The sequence below is a fragment of the Engraulis encrasicolus genome, chromosome 19 (assembly GCF_034702125.1).
Source record: "Engraulis encrasicolus isolate BLACKSEA-1 chromosome 19, IST_EnEncr_1.0, whole genome shotgun sequence".
Classification (NCBI taxonomy): Eukaryota; Metazoa; Chordata; class Actinopteri; order Clupeiformes; family Engraulidae; genus Engraulis; species Engraulis encrasicolus.
The window spans coordinates 40,413,077-40,436,239 of NC_085875.1; the positions used below are offsets into that span (position 1 = coordinate 40,413,077).

Sequence of the window (23,163 nt, forward strand, 5' to 3'; positions counted from 1 at the left end):
CTTTAAACATCTGTGTCGAGGTCGTCTTTCCTAACCCCCCACCCCCCCACTCCGTGTGCAGCATCATGCTCTCATTTGCTCATCATTGATTTACTAACAGCCAGTCTCGCCTATATACTGCACCCGCGGTATTTAGACCGTCGACAGGCGGCAATCTGTCCTTGTCACCGCCGCTTGCTGCTCTGATTCTCATTTACAGCGCATTGACCTGCATTTCCCATTACCAGCGAGGCCAAATACGGTTAAAACTGCGCTGCGCTGTGCTGTGGTGTGTTGTGTTGTGCAGGCTTGGCTTGGCTGACTGGCTGTCGTTGTCTGAGGAAAGGGTTAACACATTTTCCCTTATCCCCACAGGTACAAAAACAGCTGAGGGAGGCAGGGAATGGAGAGAGCGAGAGAGGGAGAGAGACGGGGAGCGAGCGAGGGAGGGAGGGAGAGAGAGAGGGAGGGAGGGTGGAAGGCAGGCGGCGAGCTATGCATATGCAGTCTCATGAAGAGGCCGGCCGTGGCCAGGGTTTTGTGGGGGGATATTAACATATAAGGAGACGCGCGGAGCGGAGCAGAGGAAGAAGACAGGGTAGTAATTCACTAGACCACTCTTATCCCCATGGCAACTGAGATGGCATTTATCAGCTCCATCTTTGGTGGTGTGTGGATGGGGATGGAGGGGGTGTTGGGGGGGTGGGGGGTCGTCGAGCGAGCTAGCGAGGAAAAAAAGACGGCAAGCAAGGGAGTAAAAGGGAGGGTAGGGCTGGAGAGAAAGCAGGGAAAAGAGAAGAAGAGAAGGAGTAAGAGGAGAGGAGTAGGGGGAGCCTTAAGTAAATCTGCATGCATATGGCATCTTGCCTGCGTCTCAAATGAAAGAGCACTTTGAAGCGCTGCCAGGGGGAGAGGAGGAGAGGCGCTGTCAGGCCTGCTTAATGTTGGCAGTTTGTACTTGGCAAGAGCCGCACAGGCTACCCAGCATGCCTTGCGCCTTCGCCTGGCAGCCTGCCAAGCGCTTAGCGGAAGCTGAAAAGTTAACCCTTGCGGCAGGGCTGCTCTGAGCCGAGCTGAGCTGAGCTGGCTGGGAGGAATCGAGGGATATTTTACAGCTCAGCGGCTAGGAGGAGGGGGGGCCTCACATACAAGGCTGGAGGGAGTAGTGTGTGTTTTTTTCACTCTTCTCTCTCTTTCTTTCCCTGTCTATCTGTCTGTCTGTCTCTCTCTCTGACTCTTGCTATCTCTCTCTGGCTCTCGCACAATGACCGAATCTTTTCCTTGCATTGCAGCACGCTTAGCTCACAAATTAAGACTCAAGATGGCATTATTTTCGTTCCACGTGAAGAGGCTCCGTAATGTCATTAGTTTGTTTCTGTGTGTGACTTTCATTGTCCAATCAGACGTTAAAGAATAGAGTGTTGTTGCTGTGTTACTGGGTTGGAGAGTAGGGGTGGGTGGGTGAGGGGGTGGTAGTGATGGGGGTTACCCAAATGGTGCTTTCCTCACAGGTATTAGTGTTGTTCACGCTGAGGCGGTGTTAATTTAAACCAAATCCACATGTTGGAGGGACTGTGGCGAGAGAGCCGTGTCTGTGTAAGACTCGTCTGGGCTGGAGAGAGAGGGAAAAAAACAGCCTTTCATTTTGCCTGGCCAAATTCAAGTCAAATGACATTCTACTATTAGTATAGGCATAGTTGGCACAAACACCATTTTTCCCCCTCTGTCTCTGTGTCTCGCACACACACAAACACACACACACACACACACGTCTTTTTTTTCTTTATTCTTTACTGTGTTAATTCGTTTAGCTCCGCGAAAAGGGTGTCGGCTTGCTTTTCCTGCCGGAGTCACAAGCTCTGGCCGAATAGAGGGGGGATTGTCTGCGGTCTTAGCTGACTCAATGCCCTGCAGACTGACCAAGTCCTCCATTGACGACAGCGATGCAGTGTGCACAGAGTGCAACCCCCACAACGTCTGCACACACACACACACACACACACACACACACACACACACACACACACACACACACACACACACACACACACACACACACACACACACACACACACACACACACACACACACACAGTCTCTTGTTTCAGCGTCACTGCTATTGTGTACAGTATGCTGTTGTGTCCTGCATGGTATACCAGTATGTGCTGTCGTCAGTATATTTCCCATTCTCAGTGGATGCAGTGGCTTTTTGCACAAAGACTGTGTGCTTTTGTTTTGCTGTGTGTGTCTTGATGGTCGCTGTTGAATTTCTAGGTCTCTTAGTCGTGAGTGGTCAGCAAAATAGCCCCTGGAGCTGTCACAGGCTTAACCGCCGTCCAGATTCCCCAGATGTTTCGTACAAGTTTGTGATGCGGACAAAATGCTCTCTGCTTGCAGCACCACTGACCACTCTGAAATATATATCTCCTGTTTTACCTCATCAGAACAAACATGTGTCTTCATTCATTTCTGATGTTGCTTACTCTTAAAGTGTGTATTCCTAAGGTGGGGGTGTGTATGGTGGTACATTGAATGCGACATTGTCTGAGCATGGATTGAATAGTGAGGGCGAAAGAGAGTTTAGGTTGGGGGGGTAGGGGGCAGACTTGGCCAGGGCCATGCGGTGCACACTCTCTCTCTCTCTCTCTCTCTCTCTCTCTCTCTCTCTCTCTCTCGCTGCTTGAACAGAACACACAGCTAAGCTCAGTGCCAGTGGTATGAGGAGACTGCAATTACTCGCTCTCTTTCTCTTTCTTCCGTACCCTCCCTCCTTCCCTTCCCCTCCTTCCCTCGCCTCTCTTTTGGCTCTGTTTTTCCACCCGTTCTGTTGTATAACAGGGGAGAATTTGGCTCTGCCCACGGGGGTGTTGTTAATCAGAGAGATGGGGGAAGGGAGGGTTGGTAGGTCGTAAGTCTGACAGGGAGATGGGGAGGGAGTGTGTGTGTGTGTGAGAGAGAGTGTGTGTGAGGTGGGGATAGAACGCGAAGGATGGGGGGCAGGGCAGGAGTGCTCTCAGCTCCTTGCTTTGGATAAACATTCTGCAAGATGGTGAACTCTTTTCGAGTGTGCTGCACCAACCCCCCATCCCCAATTCTAAAGAATGCCTGCTTAGGGGTTTTGACAGTGCCTTATTTCGACATCGCCCCGTCTGTGAATATGAATAGGTGTTAAAGGGCCCATCTAACCACCTCTTCCCATTACACAAGCCTGTTTTCTGGATGGTAGATAACAGTACTAGCATTTGAAAATAGTATTTGTCATATTTTAACATTTCATTTAATTGTTTTTAGGTTTGTTTCCTGTAATGGCATGTGCAGGCATGTTAGACCTAGAAGAAAATGAATCGGAGAAAAAAGTGGTTGTTCTGTCAAAAATGTAGTTCAGCATAATACTTGGAAATACTGCTGATGTAAGCAAAACATCGAGTCCATGGCACTCACCGAAACCGCATACGTCGGTGAAATTGTTGTTGGAGCTTCAGGCGTGTAATATAATACCGAGAGAAGATGCGTCCATTTGACACTGCATGTATACCGTGGAAGAAGTGGGCAGTGTGGTGTGTGCGCGCGCTTGCTCGTGTCTTTGCGCGCGGGCTCGCCTGCTGGAGTCTTCTCGGGTGTGTGTGTGTTTTCTGTGTGAAACGTGGTCAACGTTTTGCGTGTTGGTCGGTCCATTCAAAAGATTGGAAGGGAGTGGTTGGAGCATGCGCTCTAGGAGAGCAACAAGTGGCATGTCAGAAAGGAACTGCGGAACGTGGTGCCTACGTCATTGCTTCAACCAGGTGGCATTCCGAGGGGAGAGAGGAGACGTGGAGGCACAATCAAAATTTCAACTCAGAGAGGAACAGAATGTGAGGCGTGCGTAATGTAGGGGAAAAAACAATCATTCAAACCCTATTCAGCACCTGCGCTTATTGCACGCGTTCGAAGAGAAACGAGAACACAGGTTGTCTTTGTGTAAAGAGGCATCTGACTTGGAGAGCGGGCTTTCCTTGAGAATAACGTGGATAGAGGATTCACGAGAGGAGCATTCAACATGTCTTCTGCACAAGTCTCCTCGTCGAGGAGGCAGTCGTGTTATCTGTGTGATTTGCCCCGCATGCCCTGGGCAATGATTTGGGATTTTACGGAGGCCGTCTGCAGAGGTTGCGTAAATTATGAAGGCGCTGATCGGATCGAGTTTGTTATTGAGACGGCGCGGCATCTCAAGCGAGCTCATGGCTTCCAGGAGGGGAGATCCCCGGGACCCGCGCCACCGCCTTCGGTCAAGGCTCAAACGGCAATGTCAGCTAAGGAGACGGTGCAGCTGAACCATGTGGATGCATCCTCAAAACAGCAAGCAAGCATGGATCGCTATTCTCTGAACTCTGAGCGGTCCCGGTTCGACTACTCCGCCATAAGCAGCCACACAGGACGACTTCCGAATGGGCTGAGTGGACCTAATGGCTTTCCAAAACAAGACGACGGGCCTCCAGAACTCAACAGGCAGAGCCCGAACTCACGCCGGAACCACGGGCTTGTGGCGGTCCCCAGTCAGATGAATGTGCCTCCCAACCTGCTCCCGCAGACCATGCTGAACGGACCCCCCTCGGCTGCGGCCATAGCCCAGCACAACCTCGCCAGCAGAGCCCCACCACCATCCAGCATCGGGACCGCGCTCTCTATGACATCCCAGTCCATGTCGGAACAAAGCAGACGACCTGGCTCGGTCTCCAGCACGGACCAAGAGAGAGAACTGAAAGAGAAGCAGCGCAACGCAGAGGCTTTGGCCGAACTTAGCGAAAGTTTGAGAAACCGAGCCGAAGAATGGGCTAACAAACCTAAGATAGTGCGTGAGACTTTGATCACACTCTCCAACAGCACCCCTTTTGATGTTAGGTTCAAAAAGGACCACTCACTCCTCGGTAGGGTGTTTGCATTCGATGCCGTCTCCAAACCCGGTATGGACTATGAGCTCAAAATATTCATTGAATACCCCACTGGATCTGGTAACGTGTTCTCAAGTGCATCTGGAGTGGCCAAACAGATGTACCAGGACTGCATGAAAGACTTTGGCAGGGGGCTGTCTTCGGGCTTCAAGTACCTGGAGTATGAGAAAAAACATGGTTCAGGTGACTGGCGACTGCTGGGTGATTTGTTGCCCGAGTCTGTGCGTTTTTTCAAGGAGGGTCTGGGTGCTGAAATGCTGCCTCAAGCCTACATAGATGCTAGCTGCCCTCTGCTACCCTCTGCACTGGTAAACATCCCCCGCGCCTTGCCATCAGCAAGTGCGCCCAGGACAGGCATGCGTAAGCGTAAAGCATCCCCAGAGCCAGACTCTGCCGAGGGAGCTCTGAAAATGAACGACGAGCAGCAGAGGCAACAGTGGATGGCTAGCCAGAGTGAAGCTATGAAGCTGACCATGGCTTCCGGATCATTCACTGCCTCTCATGGCGGACCACCACCCCTTGGACCGGGGCACTCAGTTCACTCCAGCCGGGCGACACCACCCGAATCCGCCCCTCAGAACGGACAGTCACCCATGGCTGCGCTCATGTCAGTCGCAGACACGTTAGGTAATGCGCACTCTCCAAAGGACAACAACTCTGTGCATTCCACCACGTCTACTAGACACAACAGTAGTAGCCCAGTGTCCCCAGCCTCTGTCTCGGGGCAACGTCGCTTGGCATCCCGCAACGGGGACATGAACATAGCCGGGGCACCCTCTCAATCCAGTGCCCACCCTGGCATGGAGCAGGTCCACCCTCAAAACATTCCAGATTCACCCATGGCGAATAACGGACCACTGTGTTGTACAATTTGTCACGAACGCTTAGAAGACACCCACTTTGTTCAGTGCCCGTCCGTCCCCAACCATAAATTCTGTTTCCCTTGCTCGCGAGAGAGCATCAAAGCACAGGGAGCAACTGGCGAGGTGTATTGCCCCAGTGGAGAGAAATGCCCCCTGGTAGGTTCCAATGTGCCTTGGGCTTTCATGCAAGGTGAGATAGCAACCATTTTGGCCGGGGACGTGAAGGTAAAAAAAGAGCGTGACCCATAAATAGGCTTCTACTTCCTTCTCAGAAACGTGAATTGAGTCGAGTATATTATTACATGTTGTGAATATTCAAACTGACGAAAAATAAGTCCAGTGTACAGAGGCATTTCTTTCCTCCATGTATTTCAGTGTTTTGAAACAAAGGTACAGTAGGGGTATGTGATGTCACAGCTAATTTGAAGGCGGAGGTTGTGTTGGTGAATAATGTTGACTGGGTAATGTTACTGCATAGCGTATGTTTTGACGGCAGTGTGTCTAGGTACGGAGTGAAAGCACTTTTGCAATCACCGCTGCAGATTATCGTTATCCTACTCTCCCGTTTTTCGTTTAGTTTTACTCAGTATCATGCACTTCTCTTTATAGATGAATCACAACTTCACACGTGTGTAAAACTATTAACTTAACAAACAAACGAATCCAGTCAATGGTGACAGAAAAAAATGACACAAGCAACGTTCGTCAAATTTTCATTTTGTTCACCAGACGAACAGGGAACATTGTTTATGTTGATTTGAATTCTTCATATTTTGATATGTTATTTACTAAGGCGATGTTTCATTTTTATCTTGTGGTCTGAAAAAATCAACTATATTTTACTACGTGTTTTTTTCATTATCTCCTTTCTTTTTGCTTTGATGATGATGCACGGATGCGTAAAGGTAGAGCTAAAATACTGTACATGAACGTAAAAAGCTCTGTTTGTTTATACATTTCTGTAGTTAACAGAATACTTGTAATGTGCCTTGGAGCTGAGTAAATTGTAATAAATTCATTGATATCACTTTTGTCATCTCTCTGTTTGTTCCAGATTGGTGGCAAACACTTTCAGCAAAACAACTTGGTGTAAACCTTTTTTTTTCTTAGAATCCCTTTCCTCTCCATTTATTCTAGGCTGCTTAACCATAGGATTTGGATATGTGTGTCAGTGGACACTCTAAACATGCATACTTGCCATTCTTCTAAGGACACAGACAGAAGTATGTGGTACAACTAAAGATAGAACCATAGAATCAGCAACTCCCGTGCAGCAACTGTGGTTTCATTCAAACACCAAAATAAATGCGGCTGGCTTAGGCAGCACATGGGCTATGATGGAGTGCCTCTAACTACATTGCAATAAGGGCAATATGCCTGTTGTCAGTATTCTTAACTCCACTAGCAAATCTGTGCAGCAGATCTGGTTGACTATTTAATGCACGAGTCATGAGTAAATGCCACATTTGTCCCACCTCTATGTGGAGTGTTATGGATTGCCATCAGTCAGTTTGTCTATGTGTCGGTGAAAAAGGGACAGGAATACATTAAAAGGCATCAGCTGTTTGCTGTTTTCTGTTTTAGTTCACATCATGTAAAATCCTGCTGCTCCTCTCTCCCTTCATCCAAAATGACAGATGACCATTTTAAATGACTGAAAGGGTTTTCATGTCAATATTTGCCAACACATCAGAGGGCCACCTTGACATCACAGCTGGCTGACGCTGTAATGGAAATCAATTACTTTCTCCACGTGCAATCCTACGTTTCTGTGAGGAAAATCTACTCGCTCTTATTTCTTTCTTCATTAAAATGCAAGTAGTCACACACTGAAGTGTCAAATAGGTTACGCTCACAACAGAGAAAGAACAGAGCAAGAGTAGTAGCTCCATTTGCACAAAAAATAACAAATCCACTGGTGTGTGAACCCATTGTGATGACTGACATCATAACAGTTAGCAGTTTTTGGGGGGGCTTACCATTTAATCTCATTGTGGAATGGTCATGTTCTTGTTTTTTTCCCCCTTTGTTTATTTGCCCCGTGCAGGCAAAAAGAAAGCTGGACCGAGAGCTTGGCTGCATGACTTGCACAGCAATCAACCACACAGACACACACACACACACACACACACACACACACACACACACACACACACACACACACACACACACACACACACACACACACACACACACACACACACACACACACACACACACACACACACACACGAGTGTTCAGCCAGCAGTTTGCTCAAATGAATGTGTAAGAGGGGCACAATATAATCACACCCGTAGCTCTAAATATCTTTGTGCACACGGTTGCATGTAAGAAGCGTAACAGCCTTGTTGGGTCCTGTGGAAAGCTAGTTAGACATGCTGAAAAGCAAACCGGTCTCGCTGGCATATTTTTCCACCATTATGCATGTGTTATGCTGAACCGCCGTTCACTATGAAAATACATAAGCAGTCCACACTTAGATTGCATCACGTGACGACTAACACACATTGCCCACTGGCTGATGAATGGCAGGGAAAGTGGTGGGTGTTTCAGATGAACGCCGCTGCTGGTGTGTGGTAGTGGTAGACATAGAGCCGTTTACTGCATGCATGTTGCTGTAAGTCAAGCTAATGTTCCTGCGTTTCGCTCCCAAGGGCCGGCGAGACAAATGGCCGCTGGTGTAATTCTCTCTCTCTCTCTCTCTCTCTCTCTCTCTCTCTCTCTCTCATGGCGGGGAGCCACACGAGGCCTCGGGACCTAATAACAAGGGACTTTAAGGTCAGAGACCAGCCCTGGCTGGCTGGCTGGCTGGCTGGTGCCAAGCTGTTCCACACCCCCAGGCTGCCAGTCCTACCCACACACACACATGCACATACAGTACATACACACACACACACACACACACACACACACACACACACACACACACACACACACACACACACACACACACACACACACACACACACACAACCAGACTATCAGATTGGACTGGTCACACACACATACATGCACACACTATACACACGACGGGCAGGGAGGCAGGCATCTGCCATTGTCAGTCTTCCACAGTAATTACATTTGCACCCCGCAAACGCACATGCTGTCGCACACGCTCTTTTGTTTTCACATTTCTTAGCTCTTAAGTCCTTTGGCTTTACGCGGTGAACCTTCAACGGCCTTCGAAGCCGAAGCCGGTCCACTGATGACGGCTGAAGAAAGGGAGTTATGCACGCCGTGTACTGTCGTGTTTTTTTATGACAAGACACATTTACAATGTATCGTGTGTGTCCGTAGCGAGGTGCTTTCCGCAGTTGTTCTGGCTGTAAATGGAAACACTGGCAAGCGCCCTCACGTCTGGTTGTTATCAGTCCGCGCAAGAGGCTGGAATTCACCCCTTCAAGTCTAACAACACACTCATTGCCCCCCTCTCTCTCTCTCTCTCTCTCTCTCTCTCTCTCTCTCTCTCTCTCTCTCTCTCTCTCTCTCTCTCTCTCTCTCTCTCTCTCTCTCTGTCGACCAACACTTTTGTGTGTTTCTGTGTAGGTGTAGGTGTACGTGGGGGGTTGTCGGACTTCGAGACCGCAGGAGAGCTCTCCCTGGTTTCACAAGAAGTGCCGCCAGAAGAATCAGGGCTCTGTTTTTCGGCGGGGGCTGTACTGCCCCCGTCTTTCAGCGTGGGGTTTCTGCACTGCTGGGGGAATGTAATGGGCTCGGTTAGAGAAAATTGAGCTCACATCAGAAAACGATGGCGGACTCGAGAATGAGAGGGAGGGAGTGAGAAAAGGGGGGTCGTCTGAGAGAGAGAGGGGGGAACAGGAGAGCAAGCGAGAGATATTGGTTTCGGTGTAGAAACTGCTGAGTCTGTGCAGAAGACTGATTTTTTTTTCTGTCAGTCTTATGGCTCCTGGTTAGGCCCCTGCCGCGTGGTGCAACCCACTACAACAAGGATCTCTCTCTACGCCCCCTCAAATGTTTTTTTTTCTTTTAGGACCCACCATATTTTCTCTGTATTTTGCCCCAGACACTCCACCAAATCATCATCTTAACCTAGGGCCATCTTTGACAGTGGACCCTGACAGGCAGTCGTTGCCTCACCACCACCACCCCGCACTGCAGTGCACTGCACCGCCACCCATCTCCCCACCCTTTGTGTCCTTTGTTTAAACATGTTTATTGTTGATGGCTCAAACATTCCAGCCCCACATATAGCCCCGAGGTGTTGGTCAGCCCCAAACAACATGATAATGGCCCACCAACAGGGAGTGGAGATGGGGCTGTCAAAGAGAGAGAGAGGGGGGAAAGAAAAAAGAAAAGCCAGGTGTTGTCTTAGGGGGCTGTTGTCGTTTGTTGTTTTTTTTTACTGTCCTCTTTTCTTTTTTCTTCCCTTTTTCTTTTCCCAACTGAGCTGGGCGGCTATTGTCACAGCTAAAAGAAGACAATGGCTAAGGTGCCCTTGGCCTGCCTCGCCTCGCCTCGGCAGCGCTCCACTCCACTCACTTTGGCTCTCGGGTTGCTGCCTGCATGCTAAATAGATACACGTACACCCCTGAGAAAGCACTTTGGGGTGGGGGTGTGGTTTGACGAGGGATGGAGGTGTGTGTGTGTGTGTGCAGGCTTGTGCTTGTGCATGTGTGTGTGATTGTGCGCATTTGTGTGTGTGTGTGTGTGTGTGCGTGCGCATTTGTGTGTATGTGCATTTGTGTGTGTCTGGGGAGGGAGGGAGTAGTGGTGAGTGCAAGGGTGGTTATTTTTTCCTGTTTATTCTCCCATCCCATTCCACCAATCCCTGTCTCATTCTCCCCAATGCGTGCTCGGAATGTGAAATCCCCTCACACATCCGTCACACCCTCCTCCTCTACTCCTCTCCTCCTCCTCCTCATCTCCCCCCTCTCTGGTGAGCCACGGGGTGGGGTGTGGCGTGTGGCGTGCGGTGCGGTTGTAGGGGTAGGGTTGGCATAGACGCTGGTTTCCCAACGCTCCCCAGACGTGACACTTCTTCTGCTCGAAGCAGCTTACCGCTTAGCTTGTTTGTTGCCAGAGCCTGAGCTTGCACCACAGGAGGGTGAAGACTGTGAGTCGCTCTGGATTGAGGGTTGAGTCTCTCTTGGTGTGTGTGTGTGTGTGTGTGTGTCGGTCTGGGTTTGTGTGTGTGTGTCGGTCTGGGTTTGTGTGTGTGTGTGTGTGTCGGTGTGTGTGTGTGTGTGTGTGTGTGTGTGTGTGTCGGTCTGGGTTTGTGTGTGTGTGTGTGTCGGTCTGGGTTTGTGTGTGTGTGTGTGTGTGTGTGTGTCGGTCTGGGTTTGTGCCATTGAGCCGACAGGTCACAGGCAGGGCTACTCGGCTCAGCGTTGCCAGGCACTAGGCAGGGCTTCTGTACTTTACAGGTCAGGAAGAGGGGCCAGGATTGGGGTGGATAAATCTGCAGAGGAACGGGACGGGTGGTGGGTGGAATAAGATGGCTTTTTGGGGGTGGGGGGTTGACTGGGAGCTGTCACATGCTTTGAAGGAGGGAGGAGAAGGAAAGGAAAGGTAAGGAAAGGAAGTGAATGTTACGTCTGGTTCTCAGGATAACACACACACACACACACACACACACACACACACACACACACACACACACACACACACACACACACACACACACACACACACACACACACACACGCGCACACACAGTAACCTGAACTGCATGACAAAAGAAAGACCCATGCAAGACCTAAGCACAGCCCCTTTTATCTTTGGCCAAACATGTCAAAAAACGTGTACACACTACGTACGTAACGCTGCAATCGACCACAGACATTGTTTGTGGTGTGGGGAAAACAATCCAGCGTTTGATCAGGTAGGTGAGTTGGCAAGAATTTGCAGAGGAGGAGAGACAAAGACATGTTGTCCTTGTTAGAAAGACACAGTTTTTTTTTGTCCACATTTTATGCGTTTAGTAAAACTGTAACAGTTCAGCCTTCTTCTGCCTACGTTCAACGCACGCACGTGCGCACACAGGCAGGCAGGCACAAACAGAAGCTTGCATCAGCTAAGCTGTTGTCGCGGTGAAATCACTGCAGCCTACCAGCCTACTGCACCCTCCTACACACGTACACACACACACCTCCATCACCAGCCTTGTCCTTCTCGCACCGGCGAGGGGAAAGCCACCCCCACCCCTGCAGACTCACACACCCCAACTACCACCACGCCACCACCCCTCCCCTCCCTCCTCTCCTCCTTTCTTGGCGGGAGAATTTTCCAGCGGATAAAAATACAGCCCACTCCAAAGGTTACTCTGCAGTGCCACAGCACAGCCCTGCCGTTGCCCATGGCAACCAGCCTTTTATCAAAACATCATTTATTCAGGAATGTGCAGACACACAAAGGAGTGGGAGTGCGGGGGAGGGGTGGAGGGTGCTGGGGGGTGGTGGTAGGGGGGAGGTGGTCGGGAGTCGAGGCGAGCGGAAGGTTAACCCTGCGTGTGCCTCATGCTTCGCTTTCTCTCTCTCTCGCTCTCTCTCTTTTTCTCTCTCTCTCTCACCCGCCGAGTCTGCATTCACCACCAATCACACAGGGGTCTGAGCAGTGACCCAGTGCCTGGTTCTGGGCCTGGTGGAGGCTTTTAAAATATATATTCTTTCTACAGTTATTCATGCCATCATTCACTTTCGCTTGTGGGTTTGCAAACACTGCAGATCTTACTCAAAGAGAGGAGCGAGAGAAAAAGAAAAATGCACATTGATGCATTTGGGGGAGAAAAAATTGCACATACAAGGAAATTAAATGAGGGGGCAACACTCCTGCAATAAGCAATTTCCTCCCGCCAGGTTCCTTCTATTCACCAAGGGAATATGCCGGTCTCCCTAAGCGAACAGGGTCAGCCATCCACAATGAAGGGGGAGGAAGACGAGGATCGAAACGGTCGTGGTTGGGGGTGGGGGGGCAGTATTATATATTATATTCACTTCTGTCCTGCTGTTCGCTTTCATAACTCCTAATGTATTATTCAGCTCCTTCTGCATGTTTTCCCCTGCCTCTCTCTCTCTGGCCCTCTCTCTCTCTCTCTCTCTCTCTCTCTCTTTCTCTCTCTCCCCCTCTCTCTCTCTCTCCACGTGTAACAGAGAGAGAGAGAGAGAGAGAAGAGGGGTGGGGGTAGGGTTGGCTGCCTAGTGCCTGGCTGTGGCTGCCTGTGTGCAAGCGAGGGTTATTCCCTGTTTTGTTTTCATTCAGCGTGCCTGCCTCAAAGCGCAGCCATTTATAGACGGTGATGTCAGCACTATCTTCCATAGCCACAGGCGTCCTCCACAAGCCCCTAATGTATGCAATCTGCTGCATTCCAGAGTGGAGAGAGTAAAGCCGAGCCGAGCAGCCTCGGGCCCGCCCGCCCCTCATCCACACACACACACACACACACACACACACACACACACACACACACACACACACACACACACACACACACACACACACACACACACACACACACACACACACACACACACACACACAGCCAACCCCTTCTCCCTCTGCACTCTCTCCTGCTACTCAAAGCTGCTGTGAGGAATTGATTTTTTTTTCTTTTGCCGGCTTCGTCTTTTCACTCTTTTTTTTCTTCTCTCGTTCTCATTCTCGCTTTCCTCTTCTCTCATCTCATCCCCACCCTTATGGTCTGTTTTTCCCCCCTCTCTCCGTTCTCCATGTCTGCCAAGTGCACGAAGAAAAGGTTGTAGGGTGCAATACAGCTTCTATCTTTTTTTTCTCTCTCGCTCTCTTTTGAAACTCTGCCCGTCCTCTATCTTTTGGGGTTGTCTTTATTTTTTCACAGGCTCAGTAGTGCGTTTTCCATATGTCGAATTGTTTAAGCCTTTTTTCAGTGTTTTTCGTAGTTCTTTTTAACGAGCATATGTTTATCATGCGTGTTGTTTTGGGCGATGGTGATGGCGGCGGCGGTGTTGTTGCTTGTTATTTTGCGCTTTTGGTGTTGACTCAGCAAATACTCTGTCGTCGCGGCCTCGATGCTTTATTGTGTGTGACGACTTGCGTTAAGTGGAAGCGTTTGGAAACTAGGGGATGGCGGTGTCTGGCACAAGTGGATATTTTAAGAGAAAGTGGGTGGTGTTCAAGAAAAGAAAGAAAGAAAATGAAAAGGAGTGGCGATGTGTGCCATTTCTTTTTTCCCCACCTCATTTTTTTACAAGGAAGGTCTTCTGGAACAGACTGCCCCTATTTGCATTTCAAGGCTATAGTAGTGCCTGCTTGTTGAGCTCCAGCTTATTGCAGCCGCTCTCTAGATTCCCGCGAGAAATGATGGGGTCCCTTAGGTCACTGTGTAGGGTGGGGTTGAGTATGGGTGGGGGGGTGGGGTTGGTGTGTGCAGTGGTCTGTGTGTATGAGAGATGAAGGGGGTATGTGTGTGTGTGTGTGTGTGTGTGTGGGTGAAGGGAGGTCGGGATAAGGTTGCATGGCAGCTGAAAAAAGGAGTCTGTTGTTTTTCGACTCATACAGCCTCTGAATTCTGCTGCCAATTGTGATCTGTGTGTGTGTGTGTGTGTGTGTGTGTGTGTGTGTGTGTGTGTGTGTGTGTGTGTGTGTGTGTGTGTGTGTGTGTGTGTGTGTGTGTGTGTGTGTGTGTGTGTGTGTGTGTGTGTTAAGCTTGCTGAAAAACAGAGTGGAGGTTGATGTCAGCGAGGGCATGGAATGCGTAAGCACATGTTTCGTGTTTATCTCTCGCTCCTCTCAGCGAATACTCTCAGCCTGTGGTCTCGCTCACACACGCACACACACACACACACACACAAGTTAAATAATTAAAGCGTGTCAGAGTCAGTCGCAAACTCTTTGTTTCACTCTGTGAATTAGAAACACAGCGAATAAACAGAAATCCGCACCGCTTACCCTACCGCAACATTCTTCTGCTGTGCAGTGCTACAGTCCAACACAACACAGACGGGGGTTGTTTTGTTTTTTTACATGAAGAAAAAAAAGGAGGACAGGAAAGGGTTAAGCCTCCTCCAGGCTTGCGGCTTTGCGCTGCTGCTACTCGTTGGCAGGCTGACCGGAGAAATGTAGCTCCTTTCATTCTCCGGGTTGTTTACACGAGCCTCTGGCAGCCATCTTTGCTTGGCGCGGAAAGGAAAGGAGGGGAGCGAAGGAGAGGAGAGGCGAGGAGAACGTTGTCAGCCACTGGTGAGGCTGCACTTCTCCAGTTTCTCCCGCTCTCCTGGAGAGACCAGTTCAGTTCAGACGACCGCAGCACACCCTCATCCACCCATCAAGCAGCAGCAGCAGCCCCCCCCCCCCCCGACATACAGTGACACACACACACACACACACACACACACACACACACACACACACACACACACACACACGCACGCACATTTTCAGTTGCAGTCAGACAGAATCTGCCACCCCCACGTATACCATCCCCTGCAGCACATCACTACATCCAATACCTCACCATTGTAACACACGCACACATGCACAAACACACTTAATCTTCCCTGCCAGACAGAATCTTGAACCTCACTCTATTTCTTCCACAGGGTGATGGCTTGTTGTCTGTGTTGCTGTTAGCTATTTTGCTAACAAGCCATGTGCTGTGTTGGCTTACGTGTTTGCTTTGGCATGTCCAAAAAAACTGAACAGATTTCAGATTGCTCTCTCTCTCACACACACACACACACTCTCTCACTCTCTCTCTCTCTCGCTCTCTTGCTCTCCACACCAGCTTGCTTTGGCATGTCATTGTTTTCTCTCGTCCGTTCCAGGCCTATTCATCCCCCACCCTACCATTCACCCTCCCACCTTCTATTGTCCTTTCAAACCACTTCCATGCCTGGAGCCAATCTTGAAGAGGAAGCCTTTGTGCAAATGAACATGAAACCGTGGCCTGTGCACACGCGCGCACATGCTTGCGCTCACATGCATCACATTGAAAGGTAAAGTGTGAGGACAAAAAGTGGCTACATCATTCAGGACCCTTCTTTGTTCTTTTTGGCATTTTATCTCTCGTCCAGCTTTGCAAATCTCAGCACGACGAACACATCCTTCTTGAACTACACACACACACACACACACACACACACACACACACACACACACACACACACACACACACACACACACACACACACACAGACACTTATGTGCACATGCCCACACTCTTACACACATGTGCGCACTCAACACACACACACACACACACACACACACACACACACACACACACACAAACAAATTGCTAGTCCACCCATGTCTCTAAAAGTGGGGGTAGGGGTGAAAGAGCTTGAGTCACAGCGTGCTGCTGTGGTGTGTGGTGCGGGGAAAGTGCCGTAAAAGCAGCCGCGCCTCTAAAAGGTGCTCGTCATAATCTGGCCCATTACCCAACAGCTGATGCACATCACAATAACAGCCTGTGTCTGCGCCACTCTCCCCTCCCCCTCTCCATCTCTCCTTCTCTCTCTCTCTCTGTTTCTCCCTCTCTATCTTTCTCTCTGCTTCTCTCCTTCACCTCTTTCAATCTGTTTCTTATTACAGTCTCTCTCTCTCACACACACTCTCTCTCTCCCTCCCTCCCTCCCTCTCTCTCACTGTCCTTGAAAACAAATGCCTTTTGATCTAGTAAAATATCTTGGAGGCCTCCCTCGAGCAGCACCCCCCCCCCCTCTCTCTTTGACATTTGAGACAAGCCGATAGGTCCTTCTGCTCTCGCCATTTCGCACACAGATGACCAGTCAATGGGTGTTTTCCTGTGAAACCACCATGTGAATAGTTGTCATAAGATCGGCCCATCACCCACCACCGTGCCCCATCGCACCCCACCGCGTCTCCCTCAGTCGATCTCCCGACTGCCTCACCTCGTCAAGCTGATCTTTTCGGTTCGTCTCTTGCGCGTGGACGAGAGGGTGCTGCCGGTGACTCACCGGAAGGGATCGATGGCGGTCTCCTCTGCCTGCCTGCTTGACGCACCGCTCGAAAATTAATTTTCCGTGGATCAGCTAATCTGGACAGGGCTTTCTGCCCGTCCCCAGCTAGCCGTCATGGATCATTCTTTATCGCACAACACATATTTACCCATTTCAGGTATAATCAATTCCTCATCAAATCCACATAATAGCACAGCAATAAAGTATTTTTTCGCTGTTGGCAACTGACTCTTTTGAGCTCTGCATTTTTTGTTTGATTATGCTCTACAAATGGCTCTCCCATTCTCTTGTGTGTTGGTGTTAAGACACATTGTGTGTGTGTGTGTGTGTGTGTGTGTGTGTGTGTGTGTGTGTGTGTGTGTGCGTGCGTGTGCGTGTGCGTGCATTTTGTGAGTGACTGCACATGGCCCGTTGACATTATTTTGTATTTGTATATATTATTTTATTTTATATATTATTTTAAATATATATTTTTTTCTTTTTGTACTCCCAAGTAGTGTTAAGACCCATGTGTGTGCGTGTGTGTGTGTGTGTGTGTGTGTGTGTGTGTGTGTGTGTGTGTGTGTGTGTGTGTGTGTGTGTGTGTGTGTGTGTGTGTGTGTGTGTGTGTGTGTGTGTGTGTGTGTGTGTGTGTGTGAGAGAGAGAGTGTTTGTGGGTTACAGGGTGGGTCATTTTCTGTGATCTTTGTTGTCACCTGGTGAAGGCGCAAGTGGCTGGTCCATCAGGGCCATCTGTTAGGGTGGAGAGAGGGGTGGATTGGGGTGGGATGGCCAGAGGTGACGGCTCGTTCAAGACGTGTCACAAACTTCTTTGCTGTCAACGCAGGTGCCAGACTGACAGTCACACATTTTGCTGCCAGTAGTAAGTCTGTGTAAGTTTGTGTGTGTGTGACAGGGTTTAGATCAAGTTTAAAGATAAATCAAAACCATTTTACTGCTGAATGTTTAAACTTCAGAAATTGCTCTGCCTACCACTTTTACTTTCTCTTATCTATCCACATTTTTTCCCAGAAGAACTCACTGACACCCTTTTCTCCAACAGATTGGAAAAGAAAAGTATAAGAAAACAAAAGTATCGGTAGAACAGTATTTCCATTAGATAAAGTGTGGAAGTATTGCTTTGCTGTGGAAAAGTTTCAGATGCTGTGTTGTGTTTATGTCAGAAGCATCGTGTTTAGAGAGAGAGAGAGAGAGAGAGAGAGAGAGAGAGAGAGAGAGAGAGAGAGAGAGAGAATCCAGTCGAAACACCATGTCCCAATGTTTTGTGAGGGAGAGCCAGTGTGTGAGAGATGGACAGAGTGAATGCAGAGAGAGATAGAGAGGCCAGTCATAGCAGAGTGCTAGCTGGTGGCTGTTCCGGTGTTGTCCCCTGAGCTTCTCAGGAGAGTGGCTTGGCCGGGTAAACAGGGTGGCGGGAAGCGTGCGTCAGAACCGCTGATGACGCACCCCCTCCTCGTCCTGAACAGGTCTTTTTTTTTTCGAGCGAGAGAGAGACCATTAGCTCCTTGGAGCGTGAATCCCAGGCCAAACAGAAAAAGAGAGGACAGGCCAGGAGAGGAGAGGAGAGCATAGGCCAGCAAAGTCAGCCGTTCTTGCCAAAACGCAGCCGTCCCCACCAACCACAGCCCTGCCATTGTCAAGAGATGGATGTTGCTGAAAGGGGCCACAGTAGGCAGTGGACCAGAACAGTTAGCTCAGGTTTGAAGAAGAGGTGGGCGGAAAGAGCCAGCAAGCAAACGTCTCCGCTCTGGCATCTGCTGCAGATTATCACAATAAATTGAGTGTGGAGGGATGAGAGAGGGATATGTTTGCAAAGGAGGGAAAAAAACATTAGCCAGCATTTGTTTTTGTTTTGTTTTTTTCCTTCTATGTTAAGTAATGGGCATAAAAGAGATCCTTATTTACAGAAACCACTTTATCCAATTCACACACCAGTCCGTACCAGTTTTTTTGTTTGTTTTTCCATATGTTTTTTTGTTTTTTGGGGGTTTTTTTTTAGAATACATTTACATTTACAATACATTTTGAGATTTATTTACAACAGAGTAAATGTGTCCTTTGTTGGCACTGGCGCAAAGCGAGATATACAAAGGGAGGCTAAATTACTCTCTCTCGTGCTCTCTCTCTCTCTCTCTCTCTCTCTCTCTCTCTCTCTCTCTCTCTCTCTCTCTCTCTCTCTCTCTGCACCTTTATCAGGCAACATTTTGATCTAATAGCTCTTTTTGTGGGGTCCTGGGATAATTGTACTATTTTCGGCGTTCCCAAACCGCCTTTGAAGCCGCTGGATGCGCGTGGCCTTTGCTTTAATGAGGCGAGGCAGACCTGATTGACATACCCCAATGTGAACACAAACACACACACACACACAAACAAACACACCGTGCACATGCGTTCACACACAGACACACAGCATATGCGTACTCGCAGACAAAGGCACACGTACACACGCCACAAGGCACACGGCAAATGCACACACATGTACACACACGTATAAAGGCACACACACACAGGCACACACGGTATATGCACACGCATACACACATCTGCGTCATATGCACACACACACACACACACACACACACACACACACACACACACACACACACACACACACACACACACACACACACACTCACTCTGTCACTCCTCTCATACACACTCTCCATACACTCTCCTCGTCCTCATGTCTGCTGCACTACACACTAACCACCACCCCTACCCTGTTGCGTGAGCCGCATTTTTAGCCCTGATCTCATTCCAGGTGCTTCCAAGGTCCTTACTTGTCCACCTTCTCTCCCTTCCTCTCTCTCTCTCCCTCATTCTCTGTCTATCCCCCTTTTCTCTTCCTTTCTCCCCATCTCCCTCTCCTTATCCATCCCTTTCCACCTCTCTCACTCTCCTCCTTTCTTTTCTCTCTACCCTCCTCTCTTCTCATCCCTGCTCTCCCTGCCTCTGTCTCTATCCTTCTCTCTCCGCCTCCCTGATCCCCTTTCTCCCCCAATCTCTCTATCCCCCTGTCTTCTCATCCCTCTCCTCTGCCGCCATCTTTGGCATATTGAGTAGGCAGCCCCTTTTTTGTCATGCAGGCACGTGCTCCCTCGCTCCCTCCCTCCCTCGTCTGCTCTCTCACTGCACCTCGTGCTGCCGGCTGCCTGGTAAGACGTGCATCTAGGAAGCCACACTATGGCCGGGGGGATGCAAATGCAAACCGATCACCGTTACAATATTGTAATGTTTCGTGAAGGTTGCATATCGTACCATTTTCGACCCGACCCCCCCATAATTACTCATAAGTACTCATAATTACTCATTATCAGACGCTTTTGACGAAAGCGACTTTCAAGCAAGTACAGAGTAAGGGGTCAGTACAAAGTACAGCAGTATACAAGTAATGTAGAACAGATAGAGAGCGGAAGAATAGTAGAGGACCTATGAGAAGTAGTGCAATTTAGTTACTCATGATTAGAGAGAATATCAGGAATATTGAGGAGGGGGCGCTTTCGGCTTCATATTTACTACAAATATTTTACTCTACTACAGTGTTTCAACACGAGCCCCCAATTTGTAACACTACAGTTTCCTTCCAGCCCTCCCACTCGCCCCTGCATAACAATTAGTCAGTATCCATATCGAGGATATTGAAACTGGTGTGTGTGTGTGTGTGTGTGGTGGGGGGTTGAGCGCTGCGATTTTGGCTGCATATATCCAGCGTGTGATTGATGTGAGCATGGCTGTCGGTGACTGCGGTGGCCAGGGCCGCTGATGGCTTTTGTTGGGCCCTGGACGAAAGTCATCTGAAAAGGCCCCCTACCCAATATATACAATGTAATGGGGACCCAATTCTGGGCCCCCTATCTCCCTCTGCCCGGGACAACATACCCCTTTTTTGTCCCCCCCTGTCGGCACGCCTGGCGGTGACGGCGGCAGCAATCAGCGGGACGGCGGTAATCAGGTGTCTGGTGATGCAGCAGGCATCCTCGCAGCGTGCCATCGCAAGAGGCCCGCCACAGAGCCTGGGCAGTCCAGGGTGGAGGGGGGGAGGGCTTTAAATAGAGATGCTGCTGCTTCAAGAGATGGATGGATGGATGGATGGATGGATGGATGGATGGATGGATAGACTGGCAGGAGGTAGAGAAAGACGGAGTGGGAGAGAGAAGATTGGATGGCTGGATGGATGGATGGAAGGATGGAAGGAAGAATGGACGGGCTGGTGGGAGGAAGAGGAAGAAAAGGAGAAAGCGAGACAAAAAGAAAAAGATGAAATGAATGGATGAATGGATGGACGGGCTGGTGGGAGGCAGAGAGCGAGAAAGACGAGGAGGAATAGAGAGGGAGGAGGGGGTGAGCAGCATTCCGTGATTGCCAGTGGTGGGGCATAATTCAGTTTTCAGGCCGCGGGACACGAGAAACCTCCGTGTTTTGATTGCCAAGCGAGGAACAACGCAGCTCCTCCCTTTCCTTTCTTCTACCCTCCTCCTTCATCCCTAGCTTTTTTTTGCCCTTCTCTGTTGTGTCTTCTTTTCTGCGCCTTCACTTTCTTCTTCATACATTTCATTAGGGCTTTGTTTTTTTCCTTCTTCTTCTCTGACTTTCTTCTCTCTCTGCTTGATAAATATCTATTTCATCTTATCTCCCCTCATCACGTTTTCATTCCTTTCCACTTCATTCTGTTGGTCTCATTTTCTGTCTCTCAGCCTTTATTGTGCTTCTTTTCATCTGTTTATTTTGTCTTGACTGACTTCTCTCTTTCTCTTCCACTCCCTCCCTCCTTTTCGGAGAGATTGCCGTGTCCGCTGTGAACTGTTGCATGCTCTGCTTACCCGAGCCCCCTCTAAGGGGAGGCAAAGGAAGTCAGAGAGGGGAGTGAAGGAGTGAGTGAGTGAGTTAGAGATGCTTGTTGCTATGGCGACGGAACTAAGGGGTGGTGCTGATTGGATGTCAGGTGTCCTATACCCCACACACACCCCCTCTAGTTCCCTTTTGCTGGCACTCCAAAGACACGTGTGTGTGTGTGTGTGTGTGTGTGTGTGTGTGTGTGTGTGTGTGTGTGTGTGTGTGTGTGTGTGTGTGTGTGTGTGTGTGTGTGTGAGTGAGTGTGCTCGCGCTGCTCTCTCTGATTTCTCTGGTGGCAGTGGCCTTTCTCGGTCTCGGCACACAAACTCCACTACCAGCACATTACATGCCTTGCTCCAGTAGATAGCCAGGTCAGTAACCATGGGTTTTATGTAATGGCCATTCAGACACACACACACACACACACACACACACACACACACACACACACACACACACACACACACACACACACACACACACACACACACACACACACACACACACACACACACACACGCGCACACACACACGCGCACACACACGCACACACACACACACACACACACACACACACGTGCTTGCTTGCTTGCTCCAACTCTCTTTCTCTTTTAAACACACATCCATAACACATACACAGCTCAACACACACAGCACCCAACACAGATGTATGGCTTTCGAGAACCCCGTGTTCCATTATCTTTGTTGTGTAGGGTTTCTAGCTTGATGACAGTCTTTTGGGGTTGACAAATGCAACATTGAATTGTCATCGGCGTCAACATTTTGGTCCCTGCGTTGGTAGAACAAAAACATGCCGTTATAATAACAACCACCAACAACCAACCATCTCCAAGTGCTCTTGGAAGTGCACGCAGGCAGGCCTGCAAAAACCCCAAATGCCATTGGGTTCAGCCCAAAGGAAAGCAATCACAGCAAACCTCCATCTCCTTTTTTTCTCCTTTTTTCCTTTCTTTTTTTCCTCCTCCAAATCCCTCCTCCAGCCTGGGGTTACAGAGGTGACTTTCTTCTTGTGGTGCTGACTGCTGTGGCAGTCAGATCTGCTCCGGTTTTACCCTTCTGACCCTGCTGCTCCATTCGCTCGCTGTGCGTGCGTACGTGCGTGTGTGTGTGCGTGTGCATGTGCGTGTGTGTGTGTGTGTGTGAGTGTGTGTGTGTGTGTGTGCGCGTGTGCGCGTGAGTGCGTGTCCAGGGAGGGGGGGGGTGACTCCACTTTGCTGCAGCATGCTGGGCAGAAGCCGCAGACCTCACCAAGTGCTTAGCAACAGCTCGAATTCCATGCCACGGTTTCTGTTTGGCTTTGGCAGACACGAAAAAAAAATTCCAACCCCTCGGTGCTGCTTGCTCTTGCTTTGCTGAGATAGAGGCCAAATCATTCAAATGGTCTGCAAGAGTTTTATGCCAAACTCCTTCCTCACTCCCTCCCTCCCTGCAATTGTGTCTGTATCCTTGTGATTTCCCAGAATCCTTCAAGTTTTTTTCCCCCCAGGAGGATACAGGAGGCCCAGCCAGTCTCTGTTACTGCAGGTTATTGTGGAAATGCATGCACGCTTTAGCACGCATGCACGTGTGCACGCGCGCACGCATGCATGCGTGCGCACCCATGTATGCATGCGCACACATAC

The 23,163-nt window shown here is 49.5% G+C and overlaps 2 protein-coding genes across 4 annotated transcripts in view; both read left to right on the plus strand.

The window, feature by feature from the left end:
* kiaa0586 (KIAA0586 ortholog) overlaps nt 1–23,163 on the plus strand; it is a 197,938-nt gene that overhangs the window by 27,408 nt on the left and 147,367 nt on the right. The gene's annotated exons all lie outside the window — the stretch shown is intronic.
* Nucleotides 2,296–6,797, plus strand: irf2bpl (interferon regulatory factor 2 binding protein-like). The gene has a single exon (XM_063184408.1). It carries the CDS (start codon nt 4,016–4,018, stop codon nt 6,017–6,019), a length of 2,004 nt encoding a protein of 667 aa, XP_063040478.1. The 5' UTR covers nt 2,296–4,015; the 3' UTR covers nt 6,020–6,797.